The sequence below is a fragment of the Echinops telfairi genome, unplaced genomic scaffold, assembly GCF_000313985.2.
Source record: "Echinops telfairi isolate 266 unplaced genomic scaffold, ASM31398v2 ScPeMD7_655;HRSCAF=1070, whole genome shotgun sequence".
In the NCBI taxonomy this organism is placed as follows: domain Eukaryota; kingdom Metazoa; phylum Chordata; class Mammalia; order Afrosoricida; family Tenrecidae; genus Echinops; species Echinops telfairi.
The window spans coordinates 10,328,291-10,347,841 of record NW_022104553.1 but is presented as its reverse complement, the minus strand read 5'-3'; the positions used below and the strand labels follow the sequence as shown (position 1 = coordinate 10,347,841).

At 57.5% G+C, this 19,551-nt stretch overlaps 1 protein-coding gene across 2 annotated transcripts; it reads left to right on the top strand.

The window, feature by feature from the left end:
- The first annotated feature begins 6 nt into the window (after nt 1-6).
- VARS1 (valyl-tRNA synthetase 1) lies at nt 7-19,527 on the top strand. Of its 2 annotated transcripts, XM_045292590.1 has the most exons (30): nt 7-34; nt 316-728; nt 7,353-7,487; nt 7,585-7,723; nt 7,891-8,033; nt 8,120-8,204; nt 8,401-8,501; nt 8,592-8,719; nt 11,844-12,008; nt 12,186-12,267; nt 12,593-12,712; nt 12,795-12,903; nt 12,992-13,086; nt 14,261-14,351; nt 14,538-14,662; nt 14,746-14,849; nt 14,936-15,094; nt 15,203-15,293; nt 15,377-15,482; nt 15,568-15,638; nt 15,728-15,853; nt 15,980-16,084; nt 16,162-16,230; nt 16,546-16,624; nt 16,747-16,874; nt 17,195-17,350; nt 17,451-17,657; nt 17,739-17,850; nt 17,939-18,264; nt 19,384-19,527. In XM_045292590.1, the coding sequence occupies exons 2-30, from the start codon at nt 342-344 to the stop codon at nt 19,450-19,452; spliced, it is 3,813 nt and encodes a 1,270-aa protein (XP_045148525.1). In that variant the 5' UTR covers nt 7-34; nt 316-341; the 3' UTR covers nt 19,453-19,527. The 2 variants fall into 2 exon arrangements, with proteins under 2 accessions (XP_045148525.1, XP_045148526.1); XM_045292591.1 differs by lacking the exon at nt 7-34 and having other exon boundaries at nt 59-728; nt 8,123-8,204.
- Nucleotides 19,528-19,551: the final 24 nt, after the last annotated feature.

Here is a 19,551-nt window from a genome sequence, read left to right as displayed (position 1 = left end):
CCGCGGCCGGGCCGGGCAGAACCACCTCCCTCCAGTACGTACGCGCGGCTCCATCGGGGTCCCTCCGGACGCCGCCGGCCTGCAAGCCCCTTAAAGTCGGAAGGACAGTGGTCATCCCGGGCCCGGGCCCCCCCACTGCCCCTGGCCATCTGGAAGCCCGACGCTGCGTCCCTGAACCTTTGTCAGACCCCCAACCCTAGGAGTCGGGCGCTTGTGGCAGGGAAGTCCTCGTAAGGGTCCGGTCACTTTGCAGAGGACTCCCCGGATCCCTCATCACCCCGGATCCCTCATCACCCCGTATCTCCTTTTCCCTAGGCTTTTCCATCTCGTTCGGAATAACCATGTCCATCCTCTACGTCTCCCCACACCCTGATGCCTTCCCCAGCCTTCGGGCCCTCATAGCCGCGCGCTATGGGGAGGCTGGGGAGGGCCCCGGCTGGGGGGGCGCCCCCCCTCGCGTCTGTCTTCAGCCACCTCCGACTAGCAGGACTCCCTTTCCCCCACCCCGCCTGCCTGCCCTGGAGCAAGGGCCCGGTGGGCTTTGGGTGTGGGGGGCCACGGCTGTGGCCCAGCTGCTGTGGCCAGCAGGTTTGGGGGGGCCCGGGGGGAGCAGGGCAGCTGCCCTCGTCCAACAGTGGGTCAGTTACGCCGACACGGAGCTCATACCAGCAGCCTGTGGGGCCACGCTGCCAGCCCTGGGACCCCGGAACTCCGCCCAGGACTCCCAGGTGAGTGGAAAGATTCCCAAGTAGGAAGTACAGATTGGGATGCATAATGAGGAGTTAGAGGATAGGTCTATCAAATGCAAATGGCCACGCGGTGTGGAAACCCCGAGCAGGTTTCTTAAACCTTTGATTTCCCCACCCCACACAGAAGTGATGCACTTACTACCTGCCTCCGGCAGTTGGTGAGGAGGCAGAAAGATGTGTGTGGAGCACTGAGCTCAGTGCCTTGCCCTTTAAAAACTTGGAGTAAATCCTAGGCTATGACACTGGGGGGAGTAGGGGCTCCTTTGAAATGGGGGCAAAAGAGTGATGGGGAAACAGGGTGAGTGATTAGGCAGGTTGGGGAGAGAGGACAGCAAGGAAGAGATGAAGGGACAAATGAGTGAGGGAAAGAGGTGATAAGTGTCAAGGATCCAGTGCACTTAATGTAGCTGTCTCGCCAGACGGTGGGTGTGGCTGTGTAGCTTCTGGTAGAGTATTGAGCACGTGGTGGATGCTTAGTATTTCATCATTTACTCACTGAATGTGGCGGGTAGGAAGACCAGAGATCAAGGGGGTTGTCTCTGCCAGGTTTCTGGAAAGGAAAAATATTCACACAGCAGAAGCACTTTTTTGGGTAGGTTCATAAGTTTATTATGTTTTTAGAAAAAGATAATTTCATCGGGGGCTCTTACAACTCTTGTAACAACCCATAAAGCAATTGTATCAAGTATATGTGTACATATGTTGCCATCATTCTTTTCTAGACGTTTACTTTCTATTGAGCCCTTGGTATCAGGTGTCCTGTAACACACACACCCCTCCGCCACCCAGCATTTGTTGTAATCCAAGTAGCTTTTAGGAGGAAAGGGAAGTTTTGGGCAGCACAGTCTCATACACGCTATCTCTGGACAGCATTCAAGGCCATAGGAAAGTTCAAGATTGAAAATGGCTGCTTCAGGGGGCCCTGAAAAACCCCGAGGAAAAAGGAGTACAGAAACAAGAGGGAGACGACTGCCCTGGGCCCCTGCTTTTTATCCCCTCCCACCGCCACCTGAGGTTAAGGATATTGGATGTTCTTAGTGGCTAAGTTAAGGTGCATGTGAGACAATGTTGCTGTTGTCTAGTGTGTTGCCCTGGTTGATTGTCACCTGGGCCTAGGTGACCTTGGTCTGTGCCTGCCCAGTTTTGGATTATCCTCAGGGGTGTCTGAGGTATGCCTGATTCCTTTCAAACACCTGCATTTCAACATGACCAGCTAATCTTCGTTAAGGCCTTCAGTGGAGACAACCCCCTTTATCCCTATCTTCCTACCTGTCATCTCCACCAAATGCCCCCACACATACACACACACTTTATTGAGAAAAATACGATCTGTATCTGCTCATTTGTCTCCAACCCTTGAATGTGAATTCCAGACCCGAGACCTTGCCTATCAAATAATAAACCAGATCAGTTGCTATGAAGTTGGTTCTGACTCATGGCAACCCCATGTGTGTCAAAGTAGGATTACTCCCGAAGTTTTTGTGTTTTAGAATAATGTTTTATTGCATTTTAGGTGAAAATGTACACAGCAAATTAGGGTCCTCTTTCATTAAGGCACCTTGAAGGCATAGTGGCTCCGCATTGGGCTGCTACCTGCAGGGTCAGCAGTTTAAAGCCACTAGCTGCTCCTTGGGAGAAAGACAATACTTTCTATTCTCATAAAGAGGTAACAGCCTTGGAACTCACAAGGGACAGTTCTACTTTGTCCTAGAGGGGGAAAGATGATGATGTCTCCCATAGAAATTTACCTATTAATCTCTTAATAATAGAGGTTCTGAGAAACCCTGTAGAGCAGCGAGCAGTTAGCCTGTGGGTCGTGACCCTTTTGGGGGGGTCGAACGACCCTTTCACAGGGTCTCCCCAATTCATAACAGTAGCAACATGACAGTTATGAAGTAGCAACGAAAATAACTTTATGGTTGGGGGTCTCCGCGACAAGAGGAGCTGTATGAAAGGGCCGGGCGTTAGGAAGGTTGAGAAGCACTGATATAGAGTCACTGTGAGTCGGCATCGACTTAATGGCAGTGGCTTTTTTTAAAGCAACTTTTATCGTACTATGCCATTGGTTGCAGTTTTGCAGTGTGTCGACTCTAGTCACTGCCCATTCTGTTTGTTCCGTTTCTGTTGACCCGGCTTTCCTGGCCTGCCCTGCCTTCTCGCCTTTGTTCGTGAGACCAGTTTGCCTGTGCGTGCTCATGTGTGTGAAGGGAGCACGTGACTCCCTTGCAATCCCGCTTATTATTTGGCTGCAGGGTGACCTGCAGAGATGGCTTCCATTCCGTGTTTAAAAGTCATTTTAGGGTGATTATCTTGGGAGTTCCTCTCGTCTTTTCTAGCCCAGTAGCTCTGGACTTTTAAAAGACGGTGGGCTTTGTTCTGCCCTTTTCTCCCACCCCAGATTCTCTCTCCTGTCCTGATTGGTGTGGTTATGATGGGTAGCCGGGCACCATCTAGTTCTTCTCGTCTCAAGTTTAAAGGGGCTGTCCCTCCTGTGGGCCCTTAACCCTTTGATCTTTTGAGTCCCATTGTTCTCTCTTGAGCCCTATGAGTAGAGATCTTAGATGGCCGCTTGCAAGCTTTGAAGGCCGCACTCCAGACACCGGGAACTGTGCCACTGTCAAAGTCTCCCCCAGACTATGATCTCAGGGCCCTTGGGCCGGTAAACGCATCGTGTGAGTTGTTAGGTCTGTTTGGTGTGATATATGTGGATAGACGCAGCTCACACAAATGTATATATACATATAGACCCACTAGTATCGCTGCGGGTTAAACTTTGGACTGCTAACGGAGCGTTTAATGGGTTGAACCCACAAGCAGCTCAACTGCACCGGAGACAGTCAGCTTCCGGAGAGCTTTACTCCCTTGGACACCTTACGGAGTTGTTCTACTCCGTCCTATCTCGCCGCTGCGAGTTAGATCAGCAGTGAATTTGACTTTGGTTTATAAAGGTTACACACATCCTTGCTTTTATTCTCGTATGACTGTCTGTGTACATATATGAGGACGGATTTAAAAAGTATTGTTATAAAATCATAGCTCAAAATGTGAAGCTGTTGTTTCCCGACGGATCCTCCACCAGGTCTGTCCGCTTCTGGAGGTGGTCTGTCCATTTCTCTCACCCTTCCCGGAAGCACGCTACCCTATCACCAGGGCAGTTTTGGTGTCCTGGGCTGACAGAAATCCTGTGTCGTTAAGTGCTCTTTGTATCTGGGGAATAGAAAAGACGTCGGGAGGGGCTGGGGCTGGGTGGGATTTTCCGATGTAATTCTCATAGCACAGCCCTTGTGCTCCTCGAGAAATGCACTGGTCTACTGTCGTGATGGGAAAAACCTCCTTGGCACAACTTACCTGGCCTTTTCCCCACCAGTCAGTTTCCTGTTTTCTTATGTCTTCCTAATAAGCCCCTGTGGTTGTCCTGTGTCCTTTGAGAAAAATCTACCATGCAGACCCCGTTGGGTCACCATAACCTCTGAATTGACGTTTCTGCCTTTGAACCCAACTGGTCCAGCACGTCCGGGGGCAGCCACTGTTTGCTGGAACCTGGTTGGACTTTGCCTCGTGTGCATCCACGAGTGCTGTGCTGCCACACACATTCTGGGGTGGGATTTCCTATTGTTGCAGAATCGTGTTTGCTCTGTTGCCGGCACCGTACATGTCTCCTCTTCTCATGTTCTCGGCAGCTTCCCTCTCCTTCGTCGGGTCGTGTTGACGTCACCCGTATATGGTCTTGTCCTTCCCATCACCTAAGTAACGAGTATTTACCATCTAGTAAGCGATTCCCCATCCCTCTCCCTCCTTTCCCTGGTAACCACCGAAGCACCTTGCTTTCTGTGCCGATACGACGCTGGATGTTTTTTAATAGCGGGACCATCTCGTATTCATCTTTTTGTGATTGACTTACTCACTTAACATCATACCTTCTCTCAAATCCTCCATGGTAGGCAATATTTTGTGGACTTTACTCTTCAGAGTCCTGCAGTTTTCCATTGGATGTGGCTACCGGAGCGTGTTGATCCATCCATCCATGCATCCATCCATGCATCCATCCATCCATCCGTTGATGGGCACTGGCTAGGTTTTCTTCTTTTTTGCATTAACGCTTCTTTAATTGCTTCTTTATCAAGAGAAACAATTCCTATCCCACACAATCATGCCTCATAGTTCGGGAGCAATGACCAGTGACAATTTCCATAGAAGTCAATCCAAAGAAATTCCTGGCATTCCCAAATTACTTCACACTCTAAGACCAGCTTTCCCCATCTCTTCAAAAAATCCTTCGTGGGATAGTTTCTGGGGGCATCTGCGTAAGTCTTTCTTGGTTCAGCCGCTGCGACCCCCAGAGCTATAAGGAGGGCCCCAACAGTACGGGTTCCCAGTTGCTTGGCCAGAAGTCCTGGTGGCAGGTTGCGCCCAAGCCCCCAAAGATGAGTTCCCTCTCCCTCAGGATCAGCGGTCCCTCCTAACTGATGGAGAAGACCCGTCATCACAGATCCATAAGGTTTTCAATGGGTTGATTTGGGTTTGTGCAAACGGTTTTAAGTTTATAGTACTAATGGGAGTTTTTCTTATTTTCCAATTATGTACATAAGTAAGCTATGTGTTTAATTCCAAACAATGAAGGGAGTTCCAGAGCTTCTGTGTGTGTATTTGTGTGTGTGCATTCTGATGTTGGTCTGAGCCCCCACGACCAGCAGCTCATTCTCTGACGGCTTTTGAGGTCTGACCAAGAAGTCATAATGTTGTCTCCTGTATGCCCCACCACGTTCAGGGTAATATCTGCAGCAAAGGAAAACACACATCCAGATATCCTGGCTGTATTCGTGAATATGCTCCGTTCTCCCTCTCACCCGTGTGGCCCCCGTGTCTCTGGACCACAGAGACCATCAAGACGTGCCTGAAGTTGTCAAAGAGTGCCATCTTAGATCCACAATCAAGTCTGATCGATGCCACCGTTAAGAAATCCACCGACGGTGCTGCATTGGGCACAGCCGCCACCCACGACTTCTTCAAGAGTGTTGAAGAGCAGGGTGTGCCTTTGACCACTAAGGTGTTCCTGGTCCAAGCCAGGGTTCTTGTCGTCGTATCATACGCATGGACACGGCGTAAAGAAGACCGGAGGCGGTCGAGACACTATCCACTGTACTCTGGACCTCCAGCAGGACTCGCAAATCCGCGTGGGGAGAAATGCAGCCGGACTGCTGCTCGGAAGTCCTGATGGCCTTTGGACGTGGATGTAGGAGACTGGCCCTGGAGAAGGATGGCTTCCTTGGTGAAGTGCGGACCATCGTCGTCGAGAGTCACGGGGGCTGCAACCGTGGGTCCAGACAGCCGCGCCGTGAGGGTGGCGCAGGGCTGGGTTGTGGCTTGGCTCTTTGTACACGGGATTGCTATGTGTCGGAACCCAATTTGGTAGCACCAGACAATTCCTAGACCACGGTTGGTGCCGGCTTCCGTGTTGAACAGTGTTGACTGTGTTGCGGTTGTAAACCTCTCAGCAATTGGGCTTTTTCAATGTTTCATCCCCAGACCTTTTCCCTGAGGCCGCCGCGGGCAGACTCTTTACCTGCCAACCTTCCATTGGTCCATGAGCACGTTGCCCACTTACCCGCCCGAGGGCTCCTACCAGGCACAGACCCAAACCTGTTGCCATTGACCCTCTAGGAGAGTGTGGGACTGCCCCATGGGGCTCTAAGGCTGTCCTCTGTATGGGTGCCCACTGCCATTGCTTTGTCCCGTTGAGTGGACCCACTGCGCCAGTCTGGCTCCTCGCCAGGCACCTGGCAGCTGCCTGATAGACACTGGCTGAAGCAGTTGCTGAGTGGCCACACACGTTGTTGTTGTGTGTCACTGAGTGGGCTCCAGCCCACAGCGACCCCGTGGGCAACAGCAAAGCCCTGCCAGGCCTGCGCCAGCCTCACAGGGGTACTGGCGTTGGAGCCCGTTGTCGGAGCCACTGTCAATGCAGCCTCTCGAGGGTCTCTTTATTCTGGCTGCCCCTCTGCTTTCCCAAGCATGACATCCTCATCTAGGGACTGGTCTTTCCCGACCACATGACTGCAGGACCCGAGACAAGAGTCTCACCAGACTTGCTTCCAAGAGCATTCTGGTGGTTCTCTGTTCAAGACAGACGCGTGGCGTCTTCTTCTCCAGCGCCACCGTGCACATGCATCCACTCGGTGGTCGTCTTCCGTGGTCCCTGTCCACGTCCACACGCATCGAGGTGAATGAAAACACCGTGACTTGGGTCAGAGGCACCGTAGTCCGCACAGCTACCTCCTGCTTTTCAGTACTCTGAAAGAGAGAGGGCTTGTGTAGCACGTGTGTCCAGCACCGTGGTAGAGCCTTTCAGCTCTGAACTCTGGACAGTGTAGTGGGTTGCCTCACGTATAATCTGTGCTTAGGGCATCTGGCACATAATAAATGTACAGTGGAGATAAGCTCAATGGATGAGGAGGAGATGTTTTTTCTATGACCATTTCAGAAGAGGCAGTTGGTCTCTGAGATTCGTGGGAGTGGAGGGAGGCCAGTGAGACTGGGTTCCTGGGGCCAGGTGGCAATTGAGGTGAGCCAGCCCCTGCCTCACACCCTTCCTCTCCCTGCCAGGCGGCCCTGGGCGCCCTGGGCCGGGCCCTGAGCCCCCTGGAGGAGAGGCTCCGGCTGCACACGTACCTGGCTGGGGAAGCCCCCACGCTGGCGGACCTGGCGGCCGTCACAGCCTTGCTGCTGCCTTTCCGATACGTGAGTCCGTGGGGGGCCTGGGGAGGCATGCAGGCAGCTCCCCTCAGACTCCATTGGAGGGTGAAGAAAGAGTGACTCTTTTCTCCCCCCACCCCAGGTCCTGGACCCCTCAGCCCGTTGGATCTGGGGTAACGTGACTCGCTGGTTTATCACGTGCGTCCATCAACCTGAATTCCGAGCCGTGCTGGGAGAAGTGGCTCTGTGCTCAGGGGCCAAGCCCCTCTCCCAACAGCCAGGTGAGCAGGGGTGGGGTTCTCTGGCGCCTCCCAGGCAGCTCACTTCTTTCTGGGGACTGGCCAAAGCTCTGGGGCCAGGTGGGAGGGAGAGGTGGGAGGATAAGCACAGCGGAGCCCTCAGGCCGCAGGGTCCCCAAGCACGCCTCCTGCTCAGACTGCATTTCTAGGGCCCGCTCCAGGCCCCGAGGCCACTGCACCTCCTAAGACCGCTGCTCAGCTCAAGAAAGAGGCAAAGAAACGGGAGAAGCTGGAGAAATTCCAGCAGAAGCAGAGGACCCAGCAGCAGCAGCAGCAGGCCCCTTCGGGGGAGGTGGGAGCCCAGGGCGCTGCTGGTGGGAGGTGGGGGGAGTTGGCTGGGGGGCTGGCGGATGGCTAGGCCTTTCTTTGTCTTCTCAGAAGAAAGCTAAACCAGAGAAGAAGGAGAAACGGGACCTTGGGATCCTTACCTATGACATCCCAACTCCACCTGGGGAAAAGAAAGGTGCTGGCTTGGGAAAGGGGCGCTTACCTTTCCCATCCACCCTCCCAAGCTTCTGCCCCTTGTTGCTTCGTCCCTCCCACTGCTTTGCATGGTGAGGTGGCAGACCCCCAACACGGCCTGGTGGTGTGACTGGGTGAACGCCAGCGCTCCCCACCGCCTCGTCACCGTCACCGACGGCGCCTCCCCTCTCCCCCAGATGTCAGCGGCACCATGCCCGACTCCTACAGTCCTCGGTATGTGGAGGCCGCCTGGTACCCTTGGTGGGAGCAGCAGGGCTTCTTCAAGCCGGAGTACGGGGTAAGGGGGCGCTGCCACCCAGGCCCAGAGGGTGGGCGCTGGGACGAGGTGACCTGAGGCTCCAGGGTGGTCTCTGCTCCCGTGCCTCAGCGTTCCAGCGTGTCCGCTCCAAACCCCCACGGCGTCTTCATGATGTGCATCCCGCCCCCCAACGTGACGGGCTCCCTGCACTTGGGCCATGCGCTCACCAACGCCATCCAGGACTCGCTGACCCGATGGTGAGCCGCTGCCCCCCCCCCCTTCTCCTCCGTCGTGGTGCGTGGGCCGCTTGGGGACGAGGAGTCGGTCTGTGGGCTGCGCAGCCCATCTACTCCTCTTCCTCCGAGTCTTCTCACGCTCACATCGACTCACCACCCCGCCCAACCTTCCGAATCGCTGTTTGCCACTTGATCCCGTAGAGGTAGGACTCAAAAGACAGGCACTCTTTTTCGGTTTTGTTTTTAACTTTTTCCATGGTGAATTAGGTGAGGGTTCACATTTCAGATTCATCAGTATTGCAGTGAACAATTTAAGCTACTCCCCAAACTCCTTTGAGTGGAAAGGCCTCTGACCACGTGGCTATATCTGTTAGTATAATGTTATCCTTGAGATTCCTCTACCACCTCTTAATAGTCTGCCCTCGCCTCCCCCATCCCTTTTCTCTTCTCCCTCCTTGGGAATGTTGTCTCCCCTTCACCCAAGTTAGCCCCTCTCTGCCTTCTAGCCAACTGTCTTTGAATAATGTCTGCACGTTGGCCCCTGAGAATAAGATCAGCAAATTATACGCCACAGCATTGTGATTAAAAAAAACAGCAAACCCAGCCCAGACCATTCTAAATGTGGTTTATTGCTATTGTAATACGTCCTCAGCCGGGGACTAACTGTATAAAATTTTTGATCAAGTTTTTGAAAATGATAACCAGGCACTGTCTCATGGGAAAGGAGGCAGGTGGCTCATAGAAACAGTTAGTCACAAATTTCATTTTCTACTCTGCTCCTGACTTCCCTCCCTCTGAGTTAGGAGGTGTGGCATGAGGAGGGTGGCCAGCCTCCCCCCACTAATCACGGGTTCAGTAAGCACAATTGTACGGCTGAGATACATAAAGATTATATTAAAGTCATCGGGAGCATGAGAGATAGAAGAGAGATTGGAATAATGGAGTCAGACACATTTCATGGTAGCATGCTCACCTCCGGGATGGCCATGATCTTACCAGCCAGGTCTGCGCACGGCATGGGTCGAGGGGAGGTGGGGCAGGGACCGGGCAGGAGGCTCGAGTACCCGGCAGGTGGTTGGAGGACCCAGTTAATTGCTAACCCAGGGTTATATCTACTTAGGGGGGTGTGATTACAGGTCACCATACACATCATAGGAAGGGGATGAGCTAGGGCTGTACACATGATAGGAAGGGGAGGGACTAGGGGTATACATGTGACAAGAAGGGCAAACCCTAGATTCATGATGGCGGCCTAACCTTGGTCACCCTTGGGTGGGTTTGACCTCTCTGGTGTCTCCTACAAGGAAACAGACAACTATCCTTATCAGAAGGGAGTGGGGCCTACTTGTTGTGGGATAAACAGTGGTGACTGCTTGCTCTAGACAGCTGATAGCTCTTAGGGAGAATAACCCTGATCTACTCCTGATGACCTCCAAGTGTACAGTCATTCGCAAGCAGCTGTTTGGCATATGTTTGGGGGAGACAACTTGGGAGAAATCCTTCCGTTTCCCACAAGGAGGTAGAACAGAAGCACTGAATCCATGGTGAGACCAATTAACCAGGATGCCCCTGACACCAGGACCTTACACCTCCAAACCGAGAAACCAGGTTGAACATGCGCGATCTCAGCAGGAAAGGGCCCTGTGTTGTACAGGCGACTACAGGCTCAGCAGCTGTACTCTTCTGGTTTTTTTGGTTGGGGGCAGAGGGGTGGTCACTACGGTAAATAAGACCCGAGCCCTGGTGGTGGTGGTGTTATGCATTGGTCTGCTAACTACAAGGTCAGCCATTTGAACCACCGGCTGCTCCCCAGCAGAAAGGCCAGGCTTTCTACCCCGCTAAGAGCTCCAGTCTAGGAAGCCCAGGGAGGCAGTGCTTCCATCCCACCGGGTCGCTGTGAGTCGACATCCACAGGAGGGCACTGTAAATCTCTCTCTCTCTCTCTCTCTCTCTCTCTCTCTCTCACCTTTTGTCAGTTGAACTTGGTTCAGGTGTAGAGTTGACTGACAGTTACATGGATGTGACCTTTATTGGCCCTCAGCTCTGCCCCCTAGTGGGGCTACTCGTTTCTTTCTTGGTTATTAATCTCCCTTCAAAGAGTTCCTAGAAAAATGGATTGGGTATGCCTATTGTACTGCCCCTTCCTGTGACACGTGGTTACCTCTAATCATGCCCCCTAAAGAGATAAATGTTTGGTGAGCAATAAAGAAAAGGCTCTCCCGGTCCTCGTCCCCGGGGGCCCTCCTGCTCTCACGGCCGGGCTCCCCCAACGAGGAGGACCACCAAACGGGGCTGAGGTGAGCATGCTACCAGAAAAAAAGAAAAGAAAAATGGATTCGGAAGATAAGGGGTTTGTCCTCTAACTGCCCCTCACAGTATGCCCCCCCCCCCCACTTTGGACTCTTTCTTTCCTTTGGACTTTAATAACACATTTTTGGGGGGGGGCGGGGGTTATTTATTTATTTTGGGTCATGCTTTTTTCAAAAACTTATTTAACCATTGTATTGGGGGCTCATACAACTCTTATCACAATCCACGTATCCATCCATTGTGTCAAGCACATTTGTACATTTGTTGCCATCATGATTCTCAAAACATTTGCTTTCTCCTTGAGCCCTTGGTATCAGCGCCTCATTTTCCCCCTCCCTCCCTGCTCCCCCTTCCTTCATGAACCCTTGATAATTCATAAGTTATTATTATTTTGCCATATCTTATACTGTCTCCGACGTGTCCCTTCACCCATTTTTCTGTTGTCCGCCCCCCAGGAAGGGGGTTATATGTAGATCCTTGTGATCGCTTCCCCCTTTCCACCCCACCTTCCCTCCGCAATAAGGAACATTGTGATGCATTCTAAGACACTTGCGTCTGAAGTCCCCCTGACAGCTGTCTCGCTGCTGTAACGAGAGCAGGCGGCTGCAGCGCGGTTCTCCTCCCTCTGGCGGGCCTGTGCTACAGAATACAGCGTAGTCGACTAGCAGCGACTCTCTGACAGAGGAAAACCGTCTGGCCGGGCTTCTTAGGCTGTAACCTCCATGGGAGCAGATTACCCACCAGCCGCTCGCCTTTTGGTGCTAGGCCTCCCTGGCTGAGCTGAGTCTCTGGCTCTGCCTGGGGGTGAGCCTGGCCTTCCACCTGCCTCCCCTAGGCACCGAATGCGCGGGGAGACCACCCTGTGGAACCCTGGCTGTGACCACGCAGGCATTGCCACCCAGGTGGTGGTGGAAAAGAAGCTGTGGCGTGAACAGGGGCTGAGCCGGCACCAGCTGGGCCGCGAGGCCTTTCTGCGGGAGGTCTGGAAGTGGAAGGAGGAGTGAGTATGCAGCACGGTTGTCCCGGGCCTCCTTTCTGCAGGGGCTGAGGGCCAGCTGGCGCCCAGGTCCCGGTCACTCAAAGGTGTCAGCAATCTTCACATTGCCCCCTTCAGCCCCCAGTGACCCCCTCCAGCCCAGGCCTGAGAGCCGACCCTGGCCTGTCTGTCCTCTCCCAGGAAAGGGGACCGGATTTACCACCAGCTGAAAAAGCTCGGCAGCTCCTTGGATTGGGATCGAGCTTGTTTCACCATGGACCCTGTGAGTGGAACGAGTCTCAGGGCTGGGTCAGCGGAAGTGGACAGAAGCCACCCCAGGGGCCATGGAGAGACTCCTCTCCCCTCCTTTCCATGGCCCGTTTCCTGCGCTCCCATGATCCTCTGCCCCAGCACTCAGCCTCCTGTCCCTGCCCTTGTGCCTGGTCATCTTCTTTCTCCATGTAAAGGACTCCCCCCTTCCAGCCCACCGCGCCTGTGTGCCGGGAGGTGGCGCTTGCGCCCTCCTGGGTGTCTGCACTCTGCGGCCTTGGCGTGTCTGTTTGGCCCCCTGGGCACCAAGCTCCCTCTCTGACTCCTCGCTCCCCCAGAAACTCTCAACGGCGGTGACAGAGGCCTTTGTCCGGCTCCACGAGGAGGGGGTCATTTACCGCAGCACCCGCCTTGTCAACTGGTCCTGCACCCTCAACTCCGCCATCTCCGACATTGAGGTCTGCCCCTGCCCCTGCCCCGCCAGGCCCTCTCCCTCTGCCCAGCCCAGCCCCTCGACGCCTCTCGACACCTGCCTCACAGGTCGATAAGAAGGAGCTGCCAGGCCGCACCCTGCTCTCCGTCCCAGGCTACAAGGAGAAGGTGGAGTTTGGGGTCCTTGTCTCCTTTGCCTACAAGATCCAAGGCTCAGGTGGGATCCCGAGCTGCATGGGGGTGGGGTGGGGTGGGGTGGGGCGGGGGCAGCCAGGATGGGTTCCACAGGACCATTTGTCCCCCAGAAAGCGATGAGGAGGTGGTAGTGGCAACAACGCGGATCGAGACGATGCTGGGTGACGTGGCCATAGCCGTGCATCCCAAAGACCCCAGATACCAGGTGGGCGGGACTCAGCCCATAGGTGGGGGGTGGGGTGGGGTGGGGTGGGAGCAGAAGCCTCAGCCGTGCCACCCTGAAGGTGTTCCCCTGCTCTGGTGGGATGGAGCCGGGCCGGGAGGTGGGCACGGGCAGAGCCTGTCCTGCAAGTGTCCCCAAATGACTAGCAGATGTGCTAGCCAGAGCCGCGTTGTGGTGTCACCGGAGCGGAGCTGGGAGCGCAGTGTTCTGAACGCGGGGTCGGGTGCAGCGGGTTTACTTCTCATGGTTCCGTGCGTGAAGCCACTCTGCTTGTGCAGCTGACCGTGCAGATGGAAGGGACGCCGGGGTAGCGTGCCGGGTTCGGGGTTCCAGGGACGTTCTCCACCTCGGCTGCTTCCGGCAGGCGAATCCAGGAGGTGCTCGTGCAGCACCCGCCCTGGCTTTGGCAGTGCCAGGGTGGCACTTGAAGGGGCTCTCAGACACTGGTGTCTTTGCAGCGGGGACTTTTCCACCTGTTTTCTTAGCCACCAGGGCTCTCCCAGCAGTCATGGGTGCTTAGAATAGTGTCAGTTGCAAACCTCTTAGCTTAGCAAGCAGACTGGTTCTCTGGTTTGCCATCGGGACCTCCTCGTACCCTGGGAACCAGCCCACCGTAGTTTCCAGGGGCCCGGGCTTCAGGCGTTTGACCCCATTCGTATCACTGGAACCGGAACCGCGCCACCGCATCTGGCTTGGTCTCCCTGCACAGCCAGCACGCCCCAAACACGCGCCGAGCTTCTCAGAACCTTTTCAGTGCAGTGTTTGTGGTAAAATTAGGTGCATTGGCTGATATTCGAGTATATACGGTATCTCGCTTCCACAACAGCCGGTGCGAGGGTCGTTGCGTCCTGGGTCTCGCTAAGCGTGAGGGGTGACCCCTGGGTTGCCAGGCAGCCTCCCGGAGCCTTCCTTGCCATGTCGTGCTCCAGTGGGCTTCCGGGCGCCTTGTGGCATTTCAGCCACCACGTGGAGCGCCCCGTATCTGCATGAGTCGGGATGGCACATGCTAGAGATACGTCTCGTCCTTTCCCACGTTTGAGGAGGACCGGGGTGAAGGGCGGCTCGGCTCCTCGCTCTCGGAGCCGCTCGGTGCGTGCTGCAGGTGAGCCCCGGCTGCGCAGAGCTGCTGGCACAACCCTGTGTCTCCCCGCTCTAGCACTTGAAGGGGAAGCACGCCGTCCACCCGTTCCTGCCGCGGAGCCTCCCCATCGTCTTCGACGACTTTGTGGACATGGAGTTCGGCACAGGTCAGCCAGGGTTGGGTCCAGGGCAGGCCCCACGAGACAAGCCCCCCCACCCCCCCCAGCTGCCCACGGGCTGTCTGAAAGGAGAAGAGTCAGCTCGGGCTGGCCTTGGGCTGTGGTTCTGGGCATCCATTCGGGAAACAGGGGTCCAGAGCCCCGCCTTTGGCCCAAGACCCCACCTGCCCCCAGGCGCGGTGAAGATCACCCCTGCGCACGACCAGAACGACTACGAGGTGGGGCAGCGGCACGGCTTGGAGGCCATCAGCATCATGGACGCCCGCGGGGCGCTGGTGAACGTGCCCCCTCCTTTCCTGGTGAGGCCGCGGGGCCTGGGCCTGGAACGGGGAGGGGGCAGGGTGTCTGGAAATGGCCCTGACCATCCCTCCCCCTCGGCCAGGGCCTGCCCAGGTTTGAGGCCCGGAAGGCCGTGCTGGCGGCCTTGAAGGAGCAAGGACTGTTCCGGGACGTGAAGGACAACCCCATGGTGGTGCCGCTGTGCAAGTGAGGGGGGTCCTGGGCAGGGCAGCGGGGAGGGAGGGAGGGAGAGAGAGACTTGTCCGGTGCTGACCATCCCCCACGGCCCCCAGCCGTTCCAAGGACGTGGTGGAGCCGCTGTTGCGGCCACAGTGGTACGTGCGCTGCGGGGAGATGGCGCGGGCCGCCAGCGCTGCTGTGCGGCGGGGCGACCTCCGCATCGTGCCCGAAGCCCACGAGCGGACGTGGCACGCATGGATGGACAACATCCGGTGCGTAGGGCCTGCAGTGGGAGCTCCTGGGGGCAAGGCTGAGCAGGGCCTTAGCCGGGGCACCTTCTTGCCTTCCCTGACCCCTGCCCTCCCCGGCCCCATCCGCAGGGACTGGTGCATTTCCCGACAGCTGTGGTGGGGCCATCGCATCCCAGCCTACTTCGTCACCGTCAGCGACCCCGCTGTGCCCCCCGGGGAGGTGAGGCCAGGCCGTTGGGGCTGTGCTGGGCGCTGGGTCGGGGTGAGGCTGAGCAGCCCCAGTTGCTCATTGCATCCTGGCAGGACTCCGATGAGCAATACTGGGTCAGCGCGGCCAGCGAGGCCGAGGCCCGGGGAAAAGCAGCCCAGAAGTTTGGAGTGGCTCCAGACAAGATCAGCCTCCAGCAAGGCAAGGCCTGCCCCAGTGGCGGGGGCAGGGCCGGGCACTAGTCCTCCCTCTGCCCCTCTGACCTCTGGCCTCTGGCCCCCTTCAGATGAGGATGTGCTGGACACCTGGTTCTCCTCCGGCATCTTCCCTTTCTCCATCCTGGGCTGGCCCAGCCAGGTGAGTTCTTGGGGTCGGGCAAGGGTGGAGTGGGGGCCTTAGAGGTGGGTGCTTGGCTTGCTCCTCAGCACCCCTTTCTCTGCCCTCAGTCGGAAGACCTAAGTGTGTTCTACCCGGGGACATTGCTGGAGACGGGCCATGACATCTTGTTCTTTTGGGTGGCCCGGATGGTCATGCTTGGCTTGAAGCTCACAGGCAGGCTGCCTTTCTATGAGGTGTGCGGACTGCCCAGACCCCTCCCACAGCGCAGCATGGGGGGCCGAGGGCAGAGCTGGGGGGCCTGTGAGGAGGGCTGAGGGGCATTCAGGCGCACAGGCCTTCTCTCACCTGCCCTCCCGTAGGTCTACCTGCATGCCATCGTCCGAGATGCCCACGGCCGGAAGATGAGCAAGTCTCTGGGCAACGTCATTGACCCCCTGGACGTCATCCATGGGGTCTCCCTGCAGGTGGGGCTGGGGGTGAGGCTTGGCCAGGGAGGGGCTGGGGGCTGTCGCCATGGCTACCTCACACCCCTCCCCTACAGGGCCTCCATGACCAGCTCCTGCACAGTAACCTGGACCCCAGTGAGGTGGAGAAGGCTAGAGAAGGGCAGGTAAGGCCAGTGGGCCTCTGTGCCACTGTTGGTGTGCTTCCCACCTGCCGAGGCACGGCCAACCCCGAGAGCCTACACGTGGGCAGACCTGTGTCCTGGCACCACGCAACGGCTTGGGAGGGTGGTGCCAGCAGGCAGAGAGCGGGTCAGACAGAGACAGGCGTGTCGGGCACAGTGGGGCACACACACGTTCCCCGCACGGTGAAGGAACAGAGTCACAGAAGTGCACAGTGAAAGGACATGCATCAAGATGCGGGTCTTCATGTGGAGGGGGGCTGGCTGAGGATGCCCCACCCCTGTGTCCTGTCCCTGCAGAAGGCGGACTTCCCGGCGGGGATCCCGGAGTGTGGCACTGACGCCCTCCGGTTTGGGCTCTGCGCCTACACCTCCCAGGGTACGGCCCCCACGGCGTCTCCCCTGACCCCTCTTGCCTCCCTGCTGGGGAGGTGCCCTTCCCTGACCCTTGGCGGGAGGTGGGAGGAAATGTGGTGCGGAGCCCCCCTCCCCCCCACGCAGGCCGGGACATCAACCTGGACGTGAACCGGATCCTGGGCTACCGGCACTTCTGCAACAAGCTGTGGAACGCCGCCAGGTTCGCCCTTCGCGGGCTCGGCAACGCCTTCGTGCCCTTGCCCTCCTCCCAGGTGAGGCCTGGGGTGGGGCTGCGTCCCTACCCTCCGGGTCAAGCCCGTCTTGGGCCAGCACCACAGACGGGTGGTAGAAGCCTTGCTCTGTGGGGGCGAGAGGAACACGGGCCAGACGAGTTCAGGGAGAGCCGTGGCATCAGCGCGCTTTCGGGGGTCGCGGGGTCTGTCCCTCCCCCCCAGACACTGGGCATAAGCTTGGGTTTAGATCCCGTCTGGCTCCTGAACGCGAAGCAGCCCGTGGTTCCAGCCCCGTGGGTGAGGGGCCCCAGGGTCCGGCTCCTGGCATAAGGGGCTTCCTGGTTGCTATGTCCCCGCAGCCTGGAGGCCACGAGAGCTTGGTGGACCGCTGGATCCGCAGCCGGCTCTCTGAAGCCGTGAGGCTCAGCAACCAAGGCTTCCAGGCCTACGATTTCCCGGCCGTCACCAGCGCCCAGTACAGCTTCTGGCTGTACGAGCTCTGCGATGTCTACCTGGTGAGGAGCAGCGTTGGAGGGGGGACCGAGGGACAAGCAAAGCTGGGCCGGGAGACAGACCGCCCTCCAGCCCTGACCCCTGTCCCACGCCGCCCCCCAGGAGTGCCTGAAGCCCGTGCTGAATGGTGCAGACGAGGTGGCCGCCGAATGTTCCCGGCAGACCCTCTACACCTGCCTCGACGTCGGCCTGCGGCTGCTCTCCCCCTTCATGCCCTTCGTGACCGAGGAGCTGTACCAGAGACTGCCCCGGCGGGCACCACACACGCCCCCCAGCCTCTGTGTCACCCCCTACCCAGACTCCTCCGAGGTGTGTGTGTGTGTGTTGGTGGGGGGGTGGCAGCGCTGGCCTTTCCTTCCAGCCTATCTCACCCCTACCTCTGCCCCACAGTGCTCTTGGAAGGACCCGGAGGCAGAGGCCGCCCTGGAGCTGGCTCTCAGCATCACTCGGGCAGTGCGCTCCCTGCGCGCCGACTACAACCTCACCCGCGCCCGGCCTGACTGTGAGCCCACCCCCTCCTCGCTTGGGCCGCCTGGTATCAGGCCATGGCTGCAAAGGGACCAGGCCTCACCTCCTCCCTCTCCTGGCAGGTTTCCTGGAAGTCGCCGACGAGGCCACGGGGGCCCAGGCCTCCGCCGTGTCTCCCTACGTGCACACGCTGGCCAGCGCTGGAGTGGTGGCCGTCCTGGCCCTGGGGGCGTCTGCACCGCTCGGCTGCGCCGTGGCCCTGGCCTCTGAGCGCTGTTCTGTCCACCTGCATCTGCAGGGGCTGGTGGACCCGGCCCGCGAGCTGAGCAAGCTGCAGGCCAAGCGTGGGGAGGCACAGCGGCAAGCCCGGCGTCTGCAGGAGCGCCAGGCCGCCCCCGGCTACTCCGCCAAGGTGCCCCAGGAAGTCCAGGAGGCAGACACGGCCAAGGTGGGCAAGAGGGCTGGGGATCCCGGCCTCCCTGGCCCTCAGCTCCTCCGTCATTCAGTCTGGGCCAGCCTCTTCCCACCCTGAGGAAGTCTGGGGAGCGGGGGTACAGAGGGCCCCGGCCTAGGATGTGAGTCTGTGAGGGGACTCGAACTCCTTCCTCTTCCGTGAGGGAGGCACAGCCGAGGGTCAGTGCAGTCGGTGGGAGTTGCAGGCAGACCTCGAACCCGGTATCCTGCCCTGAACATGGACTCAGAGCCTGGGGCTGGGCCAGGACCTCCTATGTGGGCAAGGAGCCCCAGGCCTAACTCCTGTTCAGCAGTGCCTCCAGGCCACTCTAGGAGGAGCAGCGGGTCCCGGCACACAGGGTCAGAGTGGGGAATGGGGCTTCCCACTCTGGGGCTCCTCATCTCCGCCGACAAATGGTGGTCTAGGGACCTGTGCCCTGACCACCGTGCACACTGCCCAGGTGGGGGCACCAAGGCCTGGTGTGTTGGTCTGGGTAGACTAGAAAAACAAATTCATAGACACTTACATGTATGTAACAACTTTAGATATAAGAGCAGCTGGATATTGAGAAAACATCACAGCCCGGTCCAGGTCAAGTCCAGAAGTCTGACATTAGGCAACAGCACTGGCAGGATGTCTCCAGTGGCTCTTTTAGCTCCAGGGCTCTAGCATAGGTCCATGTGTCTTATCAACCGCAATGTCTCTCGGGGGGTAAGCCTGTGTCCAGCCTCCAGTGAGCTATTTATCTCCTAAGCGCCTCCAAATGAGGTCATCAAGCTGCGACCTGATCGACAGGCTGAACTCCACCCCTTCACTCTTAAATCTCAAATTGACAGCAGATTAAGTAACTACTACACATGGCCCCTTGGTGGGACCAAGGGCTCTGAGGCTGAGCTGCCCTTGGGAACAGACCACTCCAGGAACAGACCACTGCAGGCCTTGGTCAGGATGGAAGAGGAGGTGGAAAGGGCTGGTGGGAGTTTGGGGCTGGTTGGGGGCATGGCCAGCCAAGTTCTCACGCTCCTTCACTGCCCTTCCCATGGTCCTCACCCATCTTTGTGGAGTGGCCTCTCTGTCCGGGGCTTGGGGCCTGACACCCCCCTTCACCCCCAGCTCCAGCAGACAGAAGCAGAGCTCAGGAAGGTGGGCGAGGCCATCGCACTGTTTGAGAAGATGCTGTGACCCTCCGTTCCTTCCCTCACGGCCCGGCAGCCCCCATGGGGCTGCAGCAATAAACTTATTTTGCCACAAAAACCATTCCCGCCTGCGTGTGTTGTGTGT

Excerpts from the sequence above, each read along its gene's own strand:
- VARS1 (XM_045292590.1), top strand. The coding sequence starts at position 342 with ATGTCCATCCTCTACGTCTCCCCACACCCTGATGCCTTCCCCAGCCTT. Across the intron at positions 729-7,352 it reads ACTCCGCCCAGGACTCCCAG|GCGGCCCTGGGCGCCCTGGG; the intron begins GTGAGTGGAAAG and ends TCTCCCTGCCAG. Across the intron at positions 12,713-12,794 it reads CCGCCATCTCCGACATTGAG|GTCGATAAGAAGGAGCTGCC; the intron begins GTCTGCCCCTGC and ends CCTGCCTCACAG.